Source organism: Microtus oregoni, unplaced genomic scaffold (genome assembly GCF_018167655.1).
Source record: "Microtus oregoni isolate MIOR12 unplaced genomic scaffold, Mior012 000021F_ref0000039, whole genome shotgun sequence".
NCBI classification, from domain to species: Eukaryota; Metazoa; Chordata; class Mammalia; order Rodentia; family Cricetidae; genus Microtus; species Microtus oregoni.
Window position 1 is genome coordinate 6060020 of NW_024543080.1, and position 22097 is coordinate 6082116.

The following is a 22097-nucleotide window of genomic DNA, read 5'->3' on the forward strand; positions in this document are numbered from 1 at the left end:
TATTTTGTTCGCTTTGCATCTCCAAATATCTAGGATGCCAATTACAGTATGATTAAAAACAGTCCAGGATATAGTTTCCAGCTATTTGTATTATTGGCATTACTAACATAAAGCATGCTCCTTTATAATATATACTTCATGGAAGGCTAAAAACTAAGCATTAGAAGGGTTTTCCAAATATAGACGTTTTATTAAAAAGTAATTAAAATTAAAGAGATTTTAAAATGCCAAATATATGGGAAGCCAGTGCCTGGGACACTGGAAGTAGGTTTTTGTAGAGTCTGATACCCAAACCGAAATAAACTAGTGAAGGGTTTTGGATTTGATGTTCATGGGGATTGCTTTCATTCCCCCATCACACCAGTTTGCAGTTTGCAAATCGTGGGTGCTGGATGGTGTCGTTCTGTGGCAGAAAAAAAACATCTTCTTAACCTGTTGGAGGCCTGGGTTAATATTCTCTCTCTCTCTCTCTCTCTCTCTCTCTCTCTCTTCCCCTCCTTCCTTCCCTCCCTCCCTTCCTCCCTCATCTCTATCTCATAAAACCTCAAGAGTTGGAAATGTAATATATACTTTGGATTATTGTAATTTCCTAGAATAAAAAGGCAATGGGATTTTTTGTATGTTTGTTGGTTCTCCCTTTGCTCTTCATATGCAGATAGAAAAGGCACTAAAACGTCAGCGGTTTACAGTTTTAGCTTCAGATCGCCATAGGACTCCATCAGTATTAAGAGGAAAGAATCGTTTTTGTCTCATAAGTTTGGTGTTTTGTATGGTCAGGCTTTAAAAATCCAACTATGAGTCATTTGAATATAAACTTACCTAATGGTTAAGCCCTTTCAAACCCCTGTAGAAACCAAAGTAGGATCTGAAACAATGTTTTTTATTCATGGCTACTGGAATTTAAATTTCAAAAACCAGACTTAAAAACAAATAAAATTTATCCTGGACATGGTGGCATACTCTTTTAATCCCAGCACTTGTGAGGCAGAGTCAAGTAAATTCTATATAGTATATAGAATATTACTATATTACACCATCCTAAGCCCACACTCTACCACTGAGCAACATTTCCAGCCTAAAAACAATGAGTTTTTTCTGTATTAAATCATGCAATATGGAAAAAGTTGATTACTGGATTTTCATCAATTATTGATAAAATAAGAAGATTCCATTCATGATTGACTTTATTCAGAAAATGCCTTATAATGAGATAAAAGAATCCTGGTACAGAATTTAAGTCTAATATAGTAATTTAATCAGTATATAAGAAAAGCAGAGAAGGAACTTGTGACATGGCTCAGAGCTTAAGAGCTCTGGCTGGAACCTGGCGTTGGTGGCCCATACCTTTATCCCAGCACTTATGAGGCAGAGGAAGGCAGAGCTCTGTGAGTTCAAGACCAGCCTGGTCTACAAAACAAAACAAAGCCCTGACTGCTCTTCCAAAGACCAGGGCTCAATTCCGAGCATCTCCATGGCAGTTCACTCTACCCGTAACTCCAATTCTAGGGGGTCTGACACCCTCACACAGACACACATGCAAGAAAACACCAGTGCACTAAAAGAAAAAAAAAGGAAAAAAGCAGAGAAAATTTATTAAAGATTCAGCCTTGATTCAGTGTATGGAAACAGGATTTTTCTTTTTAGCTCTGGCTGTCCTGGAACTTGCTTGTAGACCAGGTTGGCCTCAAACTCACAGAGATTTGCCAGTTTCTGCCTCCCAAGTGCTAGGATTAAAGGTGTGCACCACCATGTCCAGTAGTTACCTATTTTTATTTTATTTGTATGAATGTTTTCTCTGCACATACGTATGTGCACCAATATGCATGTCTGTGCCTAATGCATATAGAGGCCAGAAGTAGATGTTGAGTCTTCTGAAGCCAGAGCTATGACTGTGATCCATTGTGGGGGTTTTGGCAACCAAACCCAGGTTCTCTGGGAGAGCAGTACATGTTCTTAATTGCTGAGCTGTCTCCAGTCCCAGAATAAAAATTTTGATTTTCATGAAAACCAAATTCAGTTGTGCCCTTTTCATCTCTAAGTGAAAAGGATCATGCTTTGTGAACGTGTTTTGAACAATAGCTTGTTGCTTCACATATTTAAAAATAAATTTATTTATTAATATGAATTTATACAATCTAAAATGTAAGGTTAGTGGTTTTGATCCCTTTGCATTGTTTATTTTAAATTACATAAACATTTTGAATGCTTAGCTTAGTGTGGGAATGGTAAGAAACTGTGATAGGTTACAGATAGCTGTGAACCTAGTGACTTGCTGTAACAAGGGAAACAATTTCCCAAGAGTGAATTTGCTGGGAGACTGGAGGAAATGGACTCACTTAGCATTGTTAATGCTATGCTTTGGTTTCCACAGCAAGAAAAATTCCTACTGGTTTTAAATTACAATGGAAAAATATGAGAACCTAGGATTGGTTGGAGAAGGGAGCTATGGAATGGTGATGAAGTGTAGGAACAAAGACAGCGGAAGAATTGTGGCTATTAAGAAGTTCTTAGAAAGCGACGATGACAAAATGGTAAAGAAAATCGCTATGCGAGAAATCAAGTTACTAAAGGTAAGTGCATGCATTGAACTGAAGATTACCTGGTTCTTGTTCAAGGTCGTGTCACATTTGCAGGAAAATGTGTGTGTGGGGGGGGAAGTGCACATATGTGTATGTACATGTGGAGGCCGGAGGACAGCCTTGAGTGTTATACTGCTTAGCGTCTGGCTACCCAGGAACTTGCCAAGTAGAAAAGACTCTCTGGCCAGGGAGCCCCGGTCTTCATGTCTTCACCTTCCCAGCACGTGTGTCATGCCTGGGTGTTCATGCAGGTTGGGGATCAAACTCAGACTCCTGTGCTTTGCTGATTAGGTGTCTCCCTAGCCCTGCGTTTTTATATTTGTCAAACTTGGTGCATGCCTGCAGTCTCAGCACTTGTGGAGCAGAGGCAGGCAGGTCCCTGTGAGTTGCAAGCAAGCCTGGTCTCCATAGCAAGTTCTAGGACAGCCAGGGCCATATAGAGAAAGCCTCTCTCAAAAGAGGCAACAACAACTGTATGTGAGGATTTTCTTCAGGATGCTCTCTCACCAGTAAACAACATGGAGACCTATTAGTAATTATAAATGCTTGGCCAATAATGTAGGTTTGTTAGTAACTAGTTCTTACAACTTAAAGTAACCTATATGTTTTATCTGTGCTCTATCATGGGTCAGTAACTTATCTCAGTACAGCATGCTCATCTTCCTTCTCTCTGTGTCTCCTTGAGACTTCATCCCCGCACCTAACTATTAGCCTTTTAGCCCTTTATTAAACCAATGAAAGCCACACATATTCACAGTATACAAAAAGATTGTTCCACAGCATTTCTCCCCTTATGTCTAATTAAAAAGGAAGGTTTTGACTTTAACATAGTAAAATTATATACAACAAAAACAGTTATCAAATAAGAATTACAGTTATAATATCCAGTCCATTTGTATTTGGCAAATTTAGAGAAAATACTCTTTTATTCAGCCTGGTCTACATAGCAAGTTCCATGACAGCCAGGGCTATATAGAGAAATCCTGTCTCAAACAACAACAACCCCCAAAATGCAAAGGATAAGTTTCTTTTCTTATCTTTTTGGCAATAAGAAACAAATAATTATTCACTTATATAGTGAATGTAAATGATTCTTAAAATATTTCGTTTCTCTGCATCTGTCAATCACCCTGTTACCTACCACCTGTGCCGGGGTCCCAAAGACCATCAAGAACAGGGCTCATTTCTCAGCATAGAGCTGTACCAATGGCTTTGGGAAGTGTGGAATGCAAACCAGCATGGGGTAAAGTAGCAAGGACTGAAATTCTGAGGAAACCCAGGACAAGCTTCCAGACTCTTCTCCCAGCAGAGTCACAAAGGATGTGTGATTTCTTCCAGGAGCAAGTCATGACAACACATGAAATGATGCCTACTTAGAAAACTCATTAGAAACTCGGTGCCCAGGGACTTTACTAGGGATTTGGCCATCTTGCCAGTCCAATGTCTGGGTGTTTTTCTCTCAATTTTTGTTGACATATAATCATTAAAAGCATTAAAAGTATATGATAATATATATCATAAGAATAAAAACCTGAATAAGGGCCAGGTATGGTGACACATGCCTTTAATACCAGCACTCAGGAAGCAGAGGCAGACAGATCTCTGAGTTCTGAGTTCGAGGTCAACCTGGTCTACAGCCAGAGCTATATAGTGAGACCCTGTCTCAACAAAACCAAACCTGAATAAGATCCTGTAACCAGTATATAAACAAAGAAAAAGAGAACATCAAAACATTCTAGAATGGGTAAGATGGCTTAGCTGGTAAAGGTGCTTGCTGCCAAGCCTGAGAACCTGAGTTCAATCCCCAGGCCCCACATGGTGAAAGAAAAACTGATTCCTGTACACACATGCTTACATATATAAACACATGTCATACAAATAACATTTCATAGGAATACCAACCAGCAAGCTCCATACACCTCCTCTCGTCAGTGGCTGTCACCTGCCCCCTGCTGAGAAAACAAGTGATCCTGAGGGCTTTTATAAATTTTTTTTTATCATTTTTTTTCCAAGGCAAGGTTTCTCTGTCCTTAGCTGTCCTGGAACTCACTTTGTAGACCAGGCTGCCCTCAGTTAACAAAGATCTGCCTCTCCTCCCTAGTGCTGGGATTAAAGTCATGCACTCATGCCCAGTGTGCTTTTCTTTGTGTTTTTGGTTTTTTTTAAGATTTATTTTTATTTTATATGTATGTGTTTTTGCCTTCATGTATGTTTGCACCGTGTGTGTGTGTTTGTGTGTGTGTTGCCAGCAGAAGCGAGAAGAAAGATGATCCCTGAAACTGCAGTTATAGATGGTTGTGAGCCACCATGTGGATGCTGGGAATTGAACTCAGATCCTCAGTAAGAGCAGTCAGTGCTCTAACCTGAGTTATCTCAAGCTCCACCTCCCCTTTTGGGTAGTTTTAGTATGATGTTTTTTTTCTTCTTTTTTAAAGATTTATTTATTTAGTTTATGAGTGCTCTAACTGCATGTAAGCCTTTATGCCAGAAGAGGGCATCAGATCCCACTGTGGATGGTTGTGAGCCACCATGTGGTTGCTGGGAATTGAATTCAGGACCACTGGAGGAGCAGCCTTAACTGCTGAGCCATCTGTCCAGCCTCTACTATGATGTTTCTAGTGTTTTGGGCTCCAATTAGCATATTTAACTTCTTACCGTCTCTCCTGATTTGCAGCTCCCATCACGCATTTGCACTGTGCACTCTGAGCAACAATCGTTATGATTCCTCATTTAATTCACAGATTCTCTCTTCCGTGGGTCATTAATCCCGGTTATTGAGTTGACATTTTGTAGTATTTTTAAAATGCTTTTTAAATTATGAAATATAATCCATATATGGTCACGGAACAATGTTCTCAGTTGGGAACTCCAGCTGGCTGCCTTCGCTGGGCTCCCAGTTTCTGCTGATGTTGGAAGTGCCCGATTGGAAGATGGTTTGCTATCTGCTGTTTCTGTCCATCTGCTGTAAGATGATTTGTTCTTTTATTTTTGCTTGCTGTATACTTCATAGGCTCACTCATTCTAAACCAAATACATGGCTTTCACAAAGCATTCCCCACAGAACAGACACTTAATACTGTTAGTGATGTATGTAGATTTCTATTTGTTAGCTTCCTGTTGTCTTTTATACTGTTTTTCAAGTCTTTCATCATTTATTCTTTTGCCAGTTTTTCAGCAATTACATGAAATACTATACAACCTTAACTTACTAATGCCCCCGAATAGCTGCTTTTGCAATGAAGATTCTTAGACATTTTAAATGTACTTGTTTTGGGGTGGTCACCAGATAAGACGGTTTGGGCATGGTTTTAAGCCTATGGAAAGACTTTATTAGCCAGCTGACAACTGTAATGGGTGTTCAGGATTCCAGTGTAACCCAAGCCTTTCTGAGGGTGAATTTTTCCTGGGTTGACATACTTCAGCTAACAAGAGCAGTTAGACGGAGCAGAACTACAGAGCCAACAAACAAGGTTAGTACATCTAGAGACTTTCCTAGAACTATAGACTTGTATGGATTAGAGCTTTCAGTTTTGGCAGGTGGTGCTGTCTACATGCTGAGTTTTACAGCCTGAATGGTACTTCCATCATGGAGTCAGCTGTGCTGAGGCATGGGGCCCTGTTATGGTACTTACTCCCTCCTTTTCATCCCTTTCCCCTTACAAGAGAGATATGTTATTACCTCTATGTATTTTAATTCTCTGTATTGTTAGATATGCATAGTTGGCATTTATTGGGATATTTTAATATTATCTTTTGCCAAGCAGTGGTGGCGCATACCTTTAATCTCAGCACTCGGGAGGCAAAGGCAGGAGGGGCTGGAGAGACGATGTGGCTGGCAGTCATGAGTGCTCACCACTCTTCCTGAGCCCTGCACTGGGTTCTAGCACTCACATCAGGTGGCTTCAAACTACCTGTACTTCCAGCCTCAGGAGTGCTAATGCCTTTCTCAGGCCCTCACCAACATGCTCACATATATGAACTACACTCAGACTGAAGCATAAATAAATAAGTAAAAGAAGAAATAATTTACCTGAACATTTGGTTATTTTCCCTTTTTTATTTATCATCTTCAGTTTTTAGGGTTTCATTGTCTATTTCCATTATGTAGTTATGTTATAGTATATAGTTTAGGGTGACTATATCTGTGTATATATTCGAAGCCATCCTGGTCTACAGAGCAAGTTCCAGGACAGGCTTCAAAGCTACAAAGAAAAATCCTGTCTTGAAAAACCAAACAAAAAATAGAAAACAAAAACAAACAAACAAACAACAAAAAAGACTTCAGTCAGTTATGATGGTACGTGTTTATAGTCCAAGTACATGGGAAGCTGATCCAAGAGGATCAAGGCTATTTGAATCTCTGCCTGAAATCCTTTATTTTCTTTAAAGCAGATTTGTTAGCAAGGAATGCTGTCCATTTTTGTCAGTATGAAAAATATTTTTGTTTTACTTTGTTTTTGAAAAAAATTATCCACAGAAGATAGAATTCTTTGAGTTAATTACATTATTTCAAAATTTGATCCCACTGTTCTGCTGTCTCAGTGTTCCTGTGAAAAGTTAAGTTAGCTGTCTGTTTTATTGCACTTTTAAAAATAAAGATTTATAGCTGAAGACAGACGCTTAAAAGAAATTCCACACTAGCTCAGAACTGAGTACAACAGAGGGTTATTTATTTAGGGGTAGACTCACAGATGACAGTCCTCTGCACAAGTGGGGAACAGGAACCGAAAGAGAGGCCTGACGCATGCTTTACCTTGGCATATATAGTATAAGAGGCCATGCCCAAGTGGGCCAGTAACTTAAAGGCTACTGGCGGTAGGAATTCCTACAGCACATAGCCAGGTACTGTAGCACACGCCTGTAATCCCAGCACTCCAGAGGTGAAACAGATGGATCTCTCTGAGTTGAGGCCTTCTGGTCTGTGTACTGAGTCCCAGGAATACCAGACCTATGTAATAAAGATACTCTTTCAAAAAATAAAATAAAATGTTTGCTTCCTGCTTCATAGCCATGATGCCCCTATGTGTATAATGTTTGTTCCTGTGTAAAACGGATAAATTGCCCATTTTCAAAATTGTACTTTTTTTTACTTAAATACAATTTGAATGGCTGTCATATTACTTGATCACATATTTTAGTGGTTTCTTCCTTTTAAAGGTGGTAACAGTTTTTTATTTATATTGATGAGTGTCAATCTGCCATTTATCTTACTCTTTTCACATAGCATTGTTGAACAGATCTTGGAATTCCTGCCCCTTCCATCTGTCCCCTCCCTCCCTTTCTTCCTCTTTCATGTTAGAGATGAACCCAGGACCTTGCTCATGTTGGTTAAGTTATCTATTACTGAACTGTGTCCTCAGGCCCTTGCATGTTTTTAGTTTTATGGTAATATAATACTTTTGGAGCAGCTAATGGTAAGAGGTTCATTTAGGGGAGAGGACAGGATTTTGCAGGGGGTAACAGAAATCCGCCATGGTTCCTAATCATTTCTTTGTGTCATAGGGCTGAGTATAGAATTGAATTCTGTTAACCTTAATTTTCCTAAATTTGTAATTTCTGATTTTTTACCTAATGAAATTCTTTCTTTGTCTGATAGATTCTTTCCAGCAAGTGTCTGTGTGGTTGTTACTATCTCCCTTCCCTTGTTAGTCTTTGGTGCCATTCGGTTCTGAGGATGCTTTTTAATGTTTTTTTTTTTTTCTCATTGACTTTATTGTGATCTTGGAGCAGAGGAACAATATGCTCTTTGCTATTTTAGAGCTCAAATGTTCTTTTACAATATGCACTATATGCATTGCATTTATGTTTTTCTCATACTAGCACCTTTTAAAGAGAAGTTAATTGCTCATAACTTGGCCTTCTAAAATTATTTTGCATTTTTTATAACAGCAACTGAGGCATGAAAATTTGGTGAATCTGTTGGAAGTATGTAAGAAGAAAAAACGCTGGTACCTAGTCTTTGAATTTGTTGACCACACGATTCTTGATGACTTGAAAGTATTTCCAAATGGACTAGACTATCAAGTAGTTCAAAAGTATTTATTTCAGATTATTAATGGAATTGGATTTTGCCATAGTCACAATGTAAGTATTATGATGCCTATTTTGCAAATCTTTGACTATCTAGATACTAGTAACTTAGTTTAATGAGATAGTTGTTTTGAGTTTGAATTAGTAACATGATTGAAATGAATTGTATTATTCTGATATTGCTGAACTTCATGTGTCATATCATACATGAAAAATTTCTAAAAGATCGTATTTCTAAAAAAAATGGTAGGCCTGCAATGGTTTAGATAAAAGTGGTGTAGGTCCCTGAGGGGCCGCAGCAGGTGGGCAAGGGGTCCACCACCCGAGGCCTCTGTGGGTCCTAGGTGTGTGGGAAGCAGCAGGTGAGAGACAGAGATGAATAGGCATGCCATGCAGAGTGGGTATTTGTTTAGTGGGTTATGGAGGGGGGAGGGAAGAGGAGGGGGAGAGAGAAGAGAGAGTGAGAGAGAAATGGGGGGAGAGGAGAGGAGACCACAGCCACCTCTTTTGGAGGAGAGATGAGCAGAGAGCAAGCAGGTTGGAAGTAGAAGAAAAATCCAATTGCCTCTGTGGGCACAAGGGAGTGAAGTGGGCGGGGCTTGTCCCTGAAAGGACAAGACCATTACAAGTACCTATTAAAATGTTGAAAGGGTACACAATAGACATCCTATTCTCAGTAGCTATATTATGCATTTAGTAGTTGGTTGTAGTTATTTATAGTCTGTACACTAATTTTATAATCTCCGTTTATCTGTTAATTTATTAATCTCTAATACATTAGTAACCTTTTGTACACAAGTTGATTGACTGTGTGTGTGCCCATGTCACAGTGTACAAACTTGCAGGAGTCTGTTCTCTTTTACTGTGTAAATCTAGGGAATTGGTTTTAGGTTGTCATGCTTGGTGGCAAGTGCCTTTATCCACTGAGCCATCTATCTAGCCCTGAAGAATGTTAGAATACTAAATACTTCACTAATAAACCAGACTTAACATTTGTTCATTGGCCATTTTTCTTTTTTTTCTTTTTTCTTTTTTTGGTTGTTCAAGACGGGGTTTCTCTGTCCTGGAACTAGCTCTTGTAGACCAGGCTGGCCTCGAACTCACAGAGATCCACCTGCCTCTGCCTCCCAAGTGCTGCGATTAAAGGTGTGTGCCACCACTGCCCGGTGGCCATTTTTCGTTCTAACATAACATTTGCTGAGTGGATTAGGAAAATTTAAAGTATATACCAAGTAGTATATGTTTTGCTGCCCTATGTTTTTTTGCCTACTTGTAAAGTATGAGAGTATGAAAATCTCTGTTCTTCTCATCTAGTCTATAGCAACACTTTTTTGTCTGCTGAATGTCATAGAAAAGCACCTACAGGACATAAAATGAGTAACTCAACATATGCTTTCACAGTTTTGCAAAATATTTTATATAATACCTCTTTGTGATTACACTCATCATGAGTGATCGTGGTGTATAGTTTGAAAACTGAAGATAATCCGTTGGTAGAGTTCTTGCCTAGTATACACAAAGTCTTGGGTGTGATTCTGAGCACCACAATCCAGTTATGGTGTACATTTCAGGAATCCCAGCACTTGGGAGGTAGAGGCCAGGACAGTTGGCTAAGTAGCAAGTTGGAGGCCAGCCTAGGCCACATGAAACTCTTCTCTCAGCAAATATATAAGAAGGGACTGGAGAGACAATGTCGCAGGCATGCGTGCTCACCACTCTTCCAGAGCCCTGCACTGGGTTCCAGCACTCACAGACTACCTGTACTTCCAGCCTCAGGAGTGCTAATGCCTTTCTCAGGCCCTCACCAACATGCTCACATACATGAACTACACTCAGACTGAAGCATAAATAAATAATAAGTAAGTAAAAGAAAAAATAATTTACCTGAACATTTGGTTGTTTCCCTTTCTTATTTATCATCTTCAGTTTTTAGGGTCTTCTTGTTGTCTACTCTCATTATGTAGTTCAGGATGACTATATTTCTGTGTGTAGAGACATCTAGTTTAATAGGCTTTCCTTGTGAATCCCCTAAATCAATGATCCACTCTCAGAAAATTGATTTTTGAGAAATACAGTTTTGACATTGTTTTTATAATGAAACTTCACATAAATCAAGCTTAGGAAACTGAATGCCAGCTTAATAAGTCAGAGATATGTTGTCATAGGAACAGACTACATGATATATAATTTGTTGGATATGCAGGAATTGGATCACTATGAAGTTTTAACATATTAGTAATTTTTCTCATTGCTGTGACATAATCTCTGATCAAAGCAACTTAAGGAAGGCTGGGCTGATCTGGTACACATTTGAGAGTACAATCCATCATGACAGGGAAGTCATGGTGGCAGGAAGGGAGGCAGCTGGTCGCATTGCGTGGCAGTCAGTGAAGCTGGTGCTCAGCCTGCTTGTCCCTTTGACTCAGCCCAGGACCCCAGCCCATGGAATGGTGTCCCCCACGTTCAGGATAGGTCTCACTTCAGTTAAATGTCTCTGAAACTGACCTCATGGACACAGCCAAAGGTTTGTCCCTTCAAGTTGATAGTCAAGACTCACTTTGATAAATCCTTCTAATTAAAAGATAACCTCTCCAGTACCAAATGGCCAGCTCTAAAAAACTACAGACTAAATAGGTTGTATTTAGAAATACATTTTTATATAACACCAACCATGATTAAGGGGCCCCAAATTTAATAGCAAGGAGGAATAGGAATGTAATGTAGAGACTGAAGGGATGAAAAGTAAGAGGGAAACTATATACTTACAGTTTCAAAAAATTAAAATAAATAATTAAAAACAAAGAGAAAACCCAGTTTCTTCCCAGTGAGTCTGAAATGCTTAGTTTTGGGTGAGTGCACTCTATGTTCATCCTGTCCTAAGAGTAGGATGACCAAGGAAGTTAGCATATGGTGACATCATTAGCTGGCTTGCTCTCTCTCTCCCCTCTCTGTCTCTGTCTGTCTGTCTGTCTGTCTGTCTGTCTCTCTCTCTCTCTCTCTCTCTCTCTCTCTCTGTCTCTCTCTATCTTTTGGAGACAGGATATCTCTGTGTAGCTCTGGCTGTACTGGAACTCACTCTGTAGACCAGGCTGGCCTTGAATTCAGATCCATCTGCCTCTGCTTCCATTGTCTTGCTTTCTGTTGAAGAAAGTGTATTCTGCTTATACATGCATTTCTGTCCCTTTATTTTTTATATCCTTATGACTGATCAGCCTATATTTAACCATGCAGCCTGTCTTCAAGGTACAGGGTTTAATATTTTAATATTGACTGCCTCCACATTTAGAGCATTTCTGTATCTATACAAAAGCTTTTTGTTTTCTCTCATTAAACTTGTTTTTTTTTTTTTTTCCGAGACAAGGTTTCTCTGTGGTTTTGGAGCCTGTCCTGGAACTAGCTCTGTAGACCAGGCTGGCCTCGAACTCACAGAGATCCACCTGCCTCTGCCTCCCGAGTGCTGGGATTACAGGCGTGCGCCACCACCGCCCGGCTAAACTTGTTTTGTTTAAGTGGTTTTTCAGCCTGCAGTTCTCAACCCCTTGGGGGTTGAATGACCCTTTCATAGGAGTCTCCGAAAACCATCAAAAACCACAGATATTTACATTATGAGTCACAACTGTAAAGTTACAGTTATGAAGTAGCAATGAAAATCATTTTATGGTGAGGCACATGATAAAGTGCATTAAAGGGCTCCAGCGCCGGGAAGGTTGAGAGCCACTGGTTTAAAATTCTCATTTTAAAACGGGTCTCAAAATTCTGTCACAGATTTTTGTCAAGTTGTTTTCATTAAAACTGTCACATGAAAAAAAAAAAAAACAAAAGCCGGGCGATGGTGGCGCACACCTTTAATCACAGCACTCGAGAGGCAGAGGCAAGCGGATCTCTGTGAGTTCAAGACCAGCCTGGTCTACAAGAGCTAGTTCCAGGACAGGCTCCAAAGCCACAGAGAAACCCTGTCTCGAAAAACCAAAAAAATAAATAAATAAATAAATAAAACTGTCACATGTGTGCACACTCACACATGCACAAGCACAAAATGGTCCGTAAAACACACTCCTTTTGCATGAGCAAGGATAGAAGGGGAGAGGAGAGGAAGGAAGGAGAGTGGAAAAAAATATGGTTCAATAAAAACAATAACCCCCCCAAATCAAAAAACACAAACAACAGAAAAAAAACAAACACCATGCTCCTTTCCTTAGGCATTTCATGAAGTTAGCGCTATCTTCCAGCTTCCTGCCAGAACGGCAATCACTCTTCTTTAAACTCCGCAAGCTGTAAGCTGTGAGAACTGTATGACAGTGCAGTGCAGGGGTATAGGGCTCATTTGACCCGGGGGTCCAGGATAATCGCCTGAGCCGTGAAGCCAGCTGCTTCCATTGGTGCGTCTAACATATTTGACAAACACATGCTTGACATTGAAGCTCACACTGTTCTCAGGAAGAGAACACTCAAAGTCTCCTTGTCATATCAACAGACCGTGTTTCTGTTGTGACATTGAAGCAAAGGTAACCATCCTGCAGGTTTGGGAATACCAGTCTTCCTTTGGCCCACAGGGACAGTAACCGTGCCACCAATATCATAGACATCCTGGAGGGCCAGTTGCAAAGCTGCCATCAGTGGTCCCACTGGCACTGCCATCCTTCTGGGTGCCATTCTGTCCCTTGAGCTAAGGTGTATTATAGCGCTTGGCTCAGCACGTCATTACCATTCCAACCAGAAATTGGTACAAATGCTACTGGTCAGGGTTGTAGCCAATTTTCTTTTTTAAAATTAATCTTTACATTTATTTTATATACCAACCAGTTTCCCCTCCCTCCTCTCCTCCCATTCCCTCTCTCCACTTCCTTTCTATACCCCCATCCACTCCTCAGAAAGGGGCAGGCCTCCCATGGGAGTCAACAAAGCATGGCATATCAAGTTGAGGAAGGACCAAGCCCCCCCATCAAGGTTGAATTAGGCATCCTATCATAGGCTATGAATAGGTTTCAAAAAGCCAGCTCATGTGCCAGGGTCAGACTCTGGTCCCACTGCTAGGGGCCCCACAGACCAAGCTATGTAACTATCACCCACATGTAGAGAGTCCAGGCCGGTCCCATGCCAACTCCCTAGCTGGAGTCTGTCTGTGAGCTCCCACAAGCTCAGGTCAGCTGTCTCTGTGGGTTTCCCTGTCATGGTCTTAATTCACACCCCTCCCCCACTGCATATATAATTCCTACTCCCTAGCCAATTTTCTTAATGTAGGTGCTGATTTCCTTAACATTACTTCCCATCTCTTCTGGCTATGGGGTGGCTCAATGGAATCTATTTTGTTGACACCAACAATTAGCTGATTGATGCCCAATGTTTAAGCCAGAAGGGCATGCTCAATGGTCTGCCCATTCTTAGAGATAGCAGTTTCAAGTTCACCAACATCAGCCGTAACAATCAGGATAACACTGTCAGCATGAGCTTGGCCTGTAATCACGGTATTGATTAAATCTCTGTGTCCTAGGCCACCAATGATAGTCACACTGTATTTGCTGGTCTCGGACTTCTGCAGGGAGATGGCAGTAGTTACTGCAGCTCTCATGCAGCTTTCAGTTTGCCCCAGACGCAGGTGCACTTGAAGGAGCCTTCTCCTGCTCGGCAGCCTCCTTCTTAAACTTTTTCTTGGTTTGTTTGCCAATTCCACCACATCCGTAGATCGGATGGCCAGTCCTGGAGGCTTGGCTGACTCGGCACGTCCAGCAATGGCAATGTTTCTATGAGTCTTTTTCTTTCCCATTTTGTCTTTGAATTAGTGGTGTTCTGATGCAAACCAGTAATGAAAAAGAAACGTTCATTTTTGATGAGAGAACGGACCTCACTCTAATTTATGAGTTCCATCAAAGCAGTAGCATTTCCTGAGGTCACACTGTTTTTTCCTACTCCACTCTCAAATTCTCCTAGGTTATGTTTCTGTATCCTGCTTTCTCCTTACACTCCTATACCTCTACTGCCTATTCCCAGCCCTCTGTAAGTGGAAACTATCACAGCACCCATTTCAGGGGGTTGTGTGTTAAAATCAGTTAAAGTGTGTAAAACTTCATGTAGTGCCTGACACATGCGTGGCCAAGTGGTTGCTAACATATTACAATATTAAAAAATCTATCATAAAGCTTATCTCTTCCATAAAAATTTTCCTTGACGACCTCTAGTCTTCAACAACATGTTTATTTCTTGGTCTTGACAGTAGTAATTGACTGAAAGTTGATTTGATGGTTAATGATACGTATTTTATTTAATATCTTTGCTGGTTTAGCTAATGCTTGCAGCATGGATGTTCTCTGTTGCCTCCCTTGTGCTGTGCTCTGAGAGGAACAGCAGTGATGCCCTGCTCATGGCAGGCACTGCCCCCCCATTAATTTCTTAACATATTTTATGTTCTGTGTGTGTTTTGTCTTAGATCATACACAGAGACATAAAGCCCGAGAACATACTAGTCTCTCAGTCTGGTGTTGTGAAGCTATGCGACTTTGGATTTGCACGGACGTTGGCTGCTCCTGGGGAGGTTTACACTGACTACGTGGCCACCCGGTGGTACCGAGCTCCAGAACTGCTGGTTGGTGACGTCAAGTATGGCAAGTAAGAGTCAGGAATGAGGGCGCAGATGCAGAGTCTTCAAGAGTGGGATGTGTCTGTAATGAATGACCCACTTAACACTGAAAGGCAGGCCTGGATTCAATTTTTAGTGAGTGGTTTGTAACAATCCCTAGTACATTCTCTTTGGAAGTTCTTTTAAAAATTTCCTTTGAGGGCTGGGTAGCTCAGTGGAGCCCTTGCCTGCTGCAGTGAGAGATCCTGGTTTTACTTTACAGGATGCCAGAAAAAGCTAGTGATATAACCTGAGGTGGATATACTTACTTTAAAGGGAAACTGAGTTATTTGAATGGTCAGAAAGAAATGTATTTGTTAGTGTTTGGAGGGATGGTCCAGCAAGCACAGAGGGCACCTGAGTTTCCAGCACCCATTCTGGTGGCTCACAACTGCCTGCAGCTCCAACGGCAGGAATGATGCCTCTACTCTCCTTGGGCACCTGCGCTTATGTACACGCCCTCATCACGCGCACTTAGTTTAATTAACAGTTAAGTAGGGCGGGGCAGCGCACACCTTTCACCCCAGCACTTGGGAGGCAAAGGCTGGTGGATCTCTGTGAGTTCAAGGCCAGACTGATCTACAAGAGCTAGTTCCTGAACAGGTTCCAAAGCTACAGAGAAACCCTGTCTCGAAAAACCAAGGAAAAAAAAACTTTTTTTAAAAAAAAGATTTTCAAAATGTAAGTTGTCTTTATAAGAGGGAAAGACTATAAATTTTACTTTTGGCAGACATTTTCCTAAAACATTTTCTATAATTTTTGACGACATTAGACATCCAGTAATCTTTTTTGAACTACTGGGTTTTCATTTTATTTCACTGTTATAATTTTTGTAATATTTTGTAATTCAGCCGTGACTGGGCAACTTCAGAGTCGCTGGCTCTATGCTGGCATGTTATTTTAGTTCTGACTAATGGTTACTCTGTTGTCAGTGACCACCTCTTTTCTCTGCTGTGCTTTGTTTAGCATCCTGAGAACTACACTGAGAGCCTTGTTAGAGTGAGTGCTGAAGGGATGGAGGGAGCACAGGCGCTCAGCGGCACTGCAGAGCCTTATTTTCAGAATAAAGGACACATAGCCAGTGTGGCTTTTCAGGATCTTTCTCTCTTAATAGCAGATGGTTGAAGCTTCTAGGTGTCTTACATATTAAAATAGAGGGTTTGAATTCTTATAGAGAAATGACTTTAAGTGACAAGGTTTACTTTTGTGCCTCTCCGTGCCAAGAAGATGCAGGCATGGGGAAGGTGTCAGGATGCCACGTCTTACATCACCTCACTTTTTTTCCAGGGCTGTTGATGTCTGGGCCATTGGTTGTCTGGTCATTGAAATGCTCATGGGGCAGCCCCTATTTCCGGGAGAATCTGATATTGATCAGCTACACCATATCATGACATGTTTAGGTAAGAGTGTACATCTGTGATTCAAATTTTACAGATGATGCTTATTTATGCCGGGCAGTGGTGGCTTTTAAGGCCTTTACAGTAGCAGGTCTGTCTGTCTAGGCTGATCTTGCACATGCAGAATCCCTCTGTCTTTACAGTAGCAGGTCTGTCTAGATTGATCTTTTTTTAAAAAAAAAATATTTATTTATTATGTATACAATATTCTGTCTGTGTGTATGCCTGCAGGCCAGAAGAGGGCACCAGACCCCATTGCAGATGGTTGTGAGCCACCATGTGGTTGCTGGGAATTGAACTCAGGACCTTTGGAAGAGCAGGCAATGCTCTTAACCTCTGAGCCATCTCTCCAGCCCCTGTCTAGATTGATCTTGCACGCAGAGTCTCTCTGTCTTTACAGTAGCAGGTCTGTCTAGGCTGATCTTGCACGCAGAGTCTCTCTGTCTTTACAGTAGCACGTCTGTCTAGGCTGATCTTGCACACAGAGTCTCTCTGTCTTTACAGTAGCAGGTCTGTCTAGGCTGATCTTGCACACAGAGTCCCACTGTCAGCTGACTGCTTTCACTGCTTCCCTACATCACCATCTCTTCTCCATTTCTGTCGACTATTACTGACGAAGATGGGTGCTGGGTTTTTCCCCAGGTAATTTAATTCCAAGACACCAGGAGCTGTTTTATAAAAACCCCGTGTTTGCTGGAGTAAGATTGCCTGAGATCAAAGACACAGAAACAGAACCCTTGGAGTGCCGCTATCCCAAGCTCCCTGAAGTTGTAATAAATCTAGCAAAGGTAATTGTTCTTTTCCTTCTTTGTGCTAGGAAATGTGTATAGTGTGGAGATTTGGTTCGCACATGTGCTTCCCTCCCTCCCTCCCTCCCTCCCTCCCTCCCTCCCTCCCATTCTCCTTCCCTACTTGATCTTTTAGGTCAACAGTTTCCTCAAATGATTTTAAATTTGTTCCTTGGACAGACCGCTTCTTAAGAATTTGTGTATTTATTTACACCTGCAGACACTGAATGCTGGGTCTCGTTTGTGACATATCAACCACTGATGGTCACTGTTGTGATTTGTGCTGTTTTCTGTTCATTGGGTAGAAAGAAGAAATCTAAAAGTAGACAGCTGTTCTTGAAGAAGACTTGCATATGTTCTTGATTTTTCAGAAATGCTTGCATATTGACCCGGACAAAAGGCCCTTCTGTGCTGACCTTCTACAACATGATTTCTTTCAGATGGATGGATTTGCTGAGAGGTACGGTACCATAGTGCCGGCCTCTGCTCTGCAGGCCATAGGAGCAGGGTCACAGGGAAGTCTCCTTCACAGTCTCAGTGTTGCATTTGTTACCGCCACCCTCGCAGGACATCAGTTTTCTGTGTTCTACTCCATTCACCCGTAGTGGTAGCGTAATTCCTAAGGGGTGGTTTCCTGTGTGCCTGGAGCTGCAGATTTTCATGAAACAGTCTCTTCGCATTTCTTCTTCTGTCTTCTGAGATGGCACCCACCATTCTGCTCACTAATTATTATGTTGCTGCATCTGCGCAGTTGCCATCTCCTGTTGCTGGCAGACTCATGCCACACCTGGTCCAGTGCTGCTGGCATGGTTCCCAGTGCTGCTCCAGATGTTAGCCTTGGCTCAGCTGACTGAACAAGAACCAGGAGAAGAGTGACTGTGACAGAGCTGTTTATCTGTTATATATGCACAACATAAATGTATATTTTTATGTCTTTGCATGTATATCTGAATTGTGTGTGTGCACATGAATGGATGTGCTCTTGGGGGCCAGAAGAGGGCGGCAGATCCTTAGAATTGGAGTCAAAGGCATGGTTTCCAACATGGGTTCTGGGAACCAAACTCAGGTCCTCTGCAGGGTAGTCATTGCTCTTAACCTCTGAGCCATCTCTCCAGCCCACAGTGCATTCTTAGCTGCTGAGTTATCTTTCCAGCCCTAAAGCTTCATCATTTTACAAATCTCTTTAAAAATCTAGCTTAATAGATGATATCTGGATTCTTATATTTGCTTCTGTAGTCATTAGTGAACACCATAGTATGTTATTTTAGTTGGACAAAACAAATGTATCTCTAGAAAAGTGTTTTAATAGTCTTTTGAGATAATTTAGTATTCTTTGATTCTATGTCAAACTTTAATATTATACCAAAAGCTGGCATTGTTACCTTCTTCCTCTTTCTTCCTTTTCTTCCTCCTATCCTCCTTCTTTCCCTTGGTCCCTTTCTTGTTTTTATTATTCAAGGAAGGGTCTTACACTGTACTTCTGGCTGATCTGAAACTCACTATGTAGCCTAGGTTCCTCCCAAAGTCAGTATTCTCCTGCCTTGGCCTCCCTCCTCCTGTGTGCTGGAATTTATAGGTGTATGACATATAGGTGTATGACTCAATGCCCAGCTCAGCTGTAGTAGTTCCTTTATTTAAAATTGACCTTATGTTTATTTGTTTGTATGTATGTATGTCTGTGTATGTGTGCCTTTGTCTGTTATGTGTGTGTGCCCATAGATGCAGAAGATTGTGTTAGATGCTGTGGAGCTGAAGCTATTGGCAGTTGTTAGCCACGTGGTGTGGGTAATGGGAATTGAGTATGTTTTGGGAAAAGCAGCAAGCACTCTGACTGTTGAGCCATCTCTCCAGTCCTCTGTAGTGCTTTCTAAAGGACTGGTTGCGTTGTGAAATTTAAACTATGCCAATGACTTTTCCTCCTCTGTTGAATAAAATCCATTTTTGTCTGATCTTCTGAATTCATGTTTTATCTGTGCATACTTTTATGACATACTTTCATCATTTGAAGCACATTGGCAACACTGAATTATGTGAACTTTAAAAATGTTGGTATGTCATAATATAATATCAAAAATTATGCTCCATTTTATCAGAAAACTTTTGAATTATGGGAAGACCTCTAAGATCCCAAGTTAATAGATTTGTAATTTCTTACATGAAAGTTTGAATTTTATTGTTTACAGAAATATTATCAGTTTCTTTCCTTGCAATGATTAGCTCACCTTGTTCATTTTCAAAACAAAATGTCTGCTACATACCCTTCTAAATAAGCATGGCTTTTCAGTTAGTCTTTCAAGTGTAAATAGTACATGGAAACTTGTGTGGCGTGACCTGTGCTCGGGTAGCCAGTCATTCACCTGCTCTTTAGTCAGCCACTACAGACCGTAGGAGTCTCTCTTCTCATCGCACAGAATCTGAAGAGAGGTGTTCACGGGTTCGTTTCGTTTAATAAAATTAACCCTTTCACTGCTTTATTGTGAGCATCCATAAGTGACCCCCCCCCCCACAAACACTCTGTGTGGCTGTGAGGAGCACAGGAGTGCTAGCCTGGGTCAGTGCAGGTGTCTCAGTTCTTGGTGGGATGCCAGCAGCCTCATCCACATTGTTTGCCACCATCAGGACCAGTGTTTAGGGTGGTCCAGACATTCTCATGCTAAGACTCCTGAAAGACTCTTCCACACCCAAAGGCTTTTAAGAAACTGTTCATATGGAATGTGATTTTTTTTTTCATTTTAAATAAAATGGATTAGGTTAACACTGAATCTTAAATTATTATCTTGATTTTTTTTCTAGGATTATCTTTCTCATATAATTTTATTTTAATTGAGACATGTACTTTTATATAGGTTTTCTCAAGAATTGCAGTTAAAAATAGAGAAAGATGCCAGGAATAATTCTTTACCCAAAAAATCTCAAAACAGAAAGAAAGAAAAAGATGATACCTTAGGTGAAGAAAGAAAGACGCTTGTGGTCCAGGTAAGTGTTCATATTTTAAGGTTTAAATTTATGGAGGAAGACGGGCGGTGGTGGCGCACGCCTTTAATCCCAGCACTTGGGAGGCAGAGGCAGGCGGATCTCTGTGAGTTCGAGACCAGCCTGGTCTACAAGAGCTAGTTCCAGGACAGGCTCCAAAACCACAGAGAAACCCTGTCTCGAAAAAAAAAAATTTATGGAGGAAAATGCTGATTTAATTTTGTTTGTTTGTCAAGACAGGCTATCTTTTGGAACCTGTCCTAGAACTTGCTCTGTAGGGGCTGGAGAAATGGCTCAGAGGTTAAGAGCATTGCCTGCCCTTCCAAAGGTCCTGAGTTCAATTCCCAGCAACCACGTGGTGGCCCACAACCATCTGTAATGGGGTCTGGTGCCCTCTTCTGGCCTGCAGGCATACAGACAGAATATTGTATACATAATAAATAAATAAATATTAAAAAAAAAAAGAACTTGCTCTGTAGATAAGACTGGCCTCAAACTCAGAGATCCACTGCCTCTGCCTTCCGGTGCTGGGATTAATGGTGTGTGTCACCACCACCTGGCAGAAGATTTAAGTTTTTAAAAATTAGATGTAGTCACTTTATTTTATATGTGAGTGTTTAGCTTATATGTATGTGAAGCACATACAGGCTTGGTACCTGTGGGGTCAGAAGAGGGCATTGGCTCCTCTAGAACTGGAATTTCAGATGGTTTGAGAGCCATCATGTGGGTGCCGAGAAGCAAACCTTTGTTTTCTGCAGAGCAGAAAGTGCCCTTAACCTCTGAGCCATCCGTCTCTTCCACGCAATAATGAAGATTTTAAAGTTTTAAAACACTGGGCAAATTGTTAACTTTCAAACTGGTTGAAAAGCCAAACAAGCAAAAAGATCATTTCTTTCCTGTAGACACTACCTTAAATAAAACCCTTAACATATTCTGTTTTAAATGCTCAGTAGTACTAGAAAGTACAGTAGTGTTCTTAGAAAGTCACCTCACATAAAATAATGACTTGTCAACATAAGGAAATGGCGTATTCTGGGCCAAGGATGAGTTACCATGCCTCTGGAACATGACTTTTAGTTATCCTGAATGACATGCTTTGCTGTGAGAACTTTATAGCCATGGAACAAAGGTTACTAAACACACTGGTAGGTCTTAGGTAGGTAGACTACAGCAGGAAGTCTTTCTGCTCTTTTCACATGTTAGTTTACAGCCTTTGGGTTTTGGTAGAGGCCAGAGGTCCACTGTGCTCATCAATACAATCTAAGAGTTTACTTGATAGTCTTGAGGAAGCTGGCTCAACTACAGAATTTAAATGCTATTAAAGGGACTAAGATAATCCAAGGTAATTATGTCTTCAGACCTACATCTGTCTCTACACAGTCACAGTTTCTTATCCAGAGTCAGTCTGCAAAATCTTTACTGTAGATGCAGTCTTTGTAGAGAGTTTCAGATCCACACATGCATCCAAGAACTCTGGGCATCTCCGTCCATGCCCATACAACACTGGTTTGCAAACACATCTCCCAACTTAGTCTGTTTTCCTTCTTTAATAATAGAAAATGAAAATATTATTTTCAGAATTTTTATAACATTTTAAATTTGTGATTCTGATAGTTAAAAGTTTACTTTTCAGGTTGGGCAGTTGTGGTGCATACCTTTAATCCCAGTACTCGGGAGGCAGAGGCAGGTGGATCTCTGAGTTCGAGGCCAGCCTGAT

General features: G+C 41.0%; 1 protein-coding gene across 3 annotated transcripts in view; it reads left to right on the forward strand.

Annotated features, from left to right (window-relative positions):
- The window catches only part of Cdkl2 (cyclin dependent kinase like 2), a 38378-nt gene that overhangs the window by 1216 nt on the left and 15065 nt on the right, over positions 1-22097 (forward strand). For 2 of the 3 annotated variants that reach the window (XM_041671505.1, XM_041671504.1), the window contains exons 2-8: positions 2372-2570; positions 8469-8663; positions 15034-15212; positions 16510-16622; positions 17262-17407; positions 17779-17867; positions 20254-20383. In XM_041671505.1, coding sequence (XP_041527439.1) covers positions 2403-2570; positions 8469-8663; positions 15034-15212; positions 16510-16622; positions 17262-17407; positions 17779-17867; positions 20254-20383 — 1020 coding nt within the window. In that variant the 5' untranslated portion in view covers positions 2372-2402. The remainder of the gene's footprint in view (positions 1-2371; positions 2571-8468; positions 8664-15033; positions 15213-16509; positions 16623-17261; positions 17408-17778; positions 17868-20253; positions 20384-22097) is intronic. The other variant, XM_041671507.1, reaches the window with a different exon arrangement.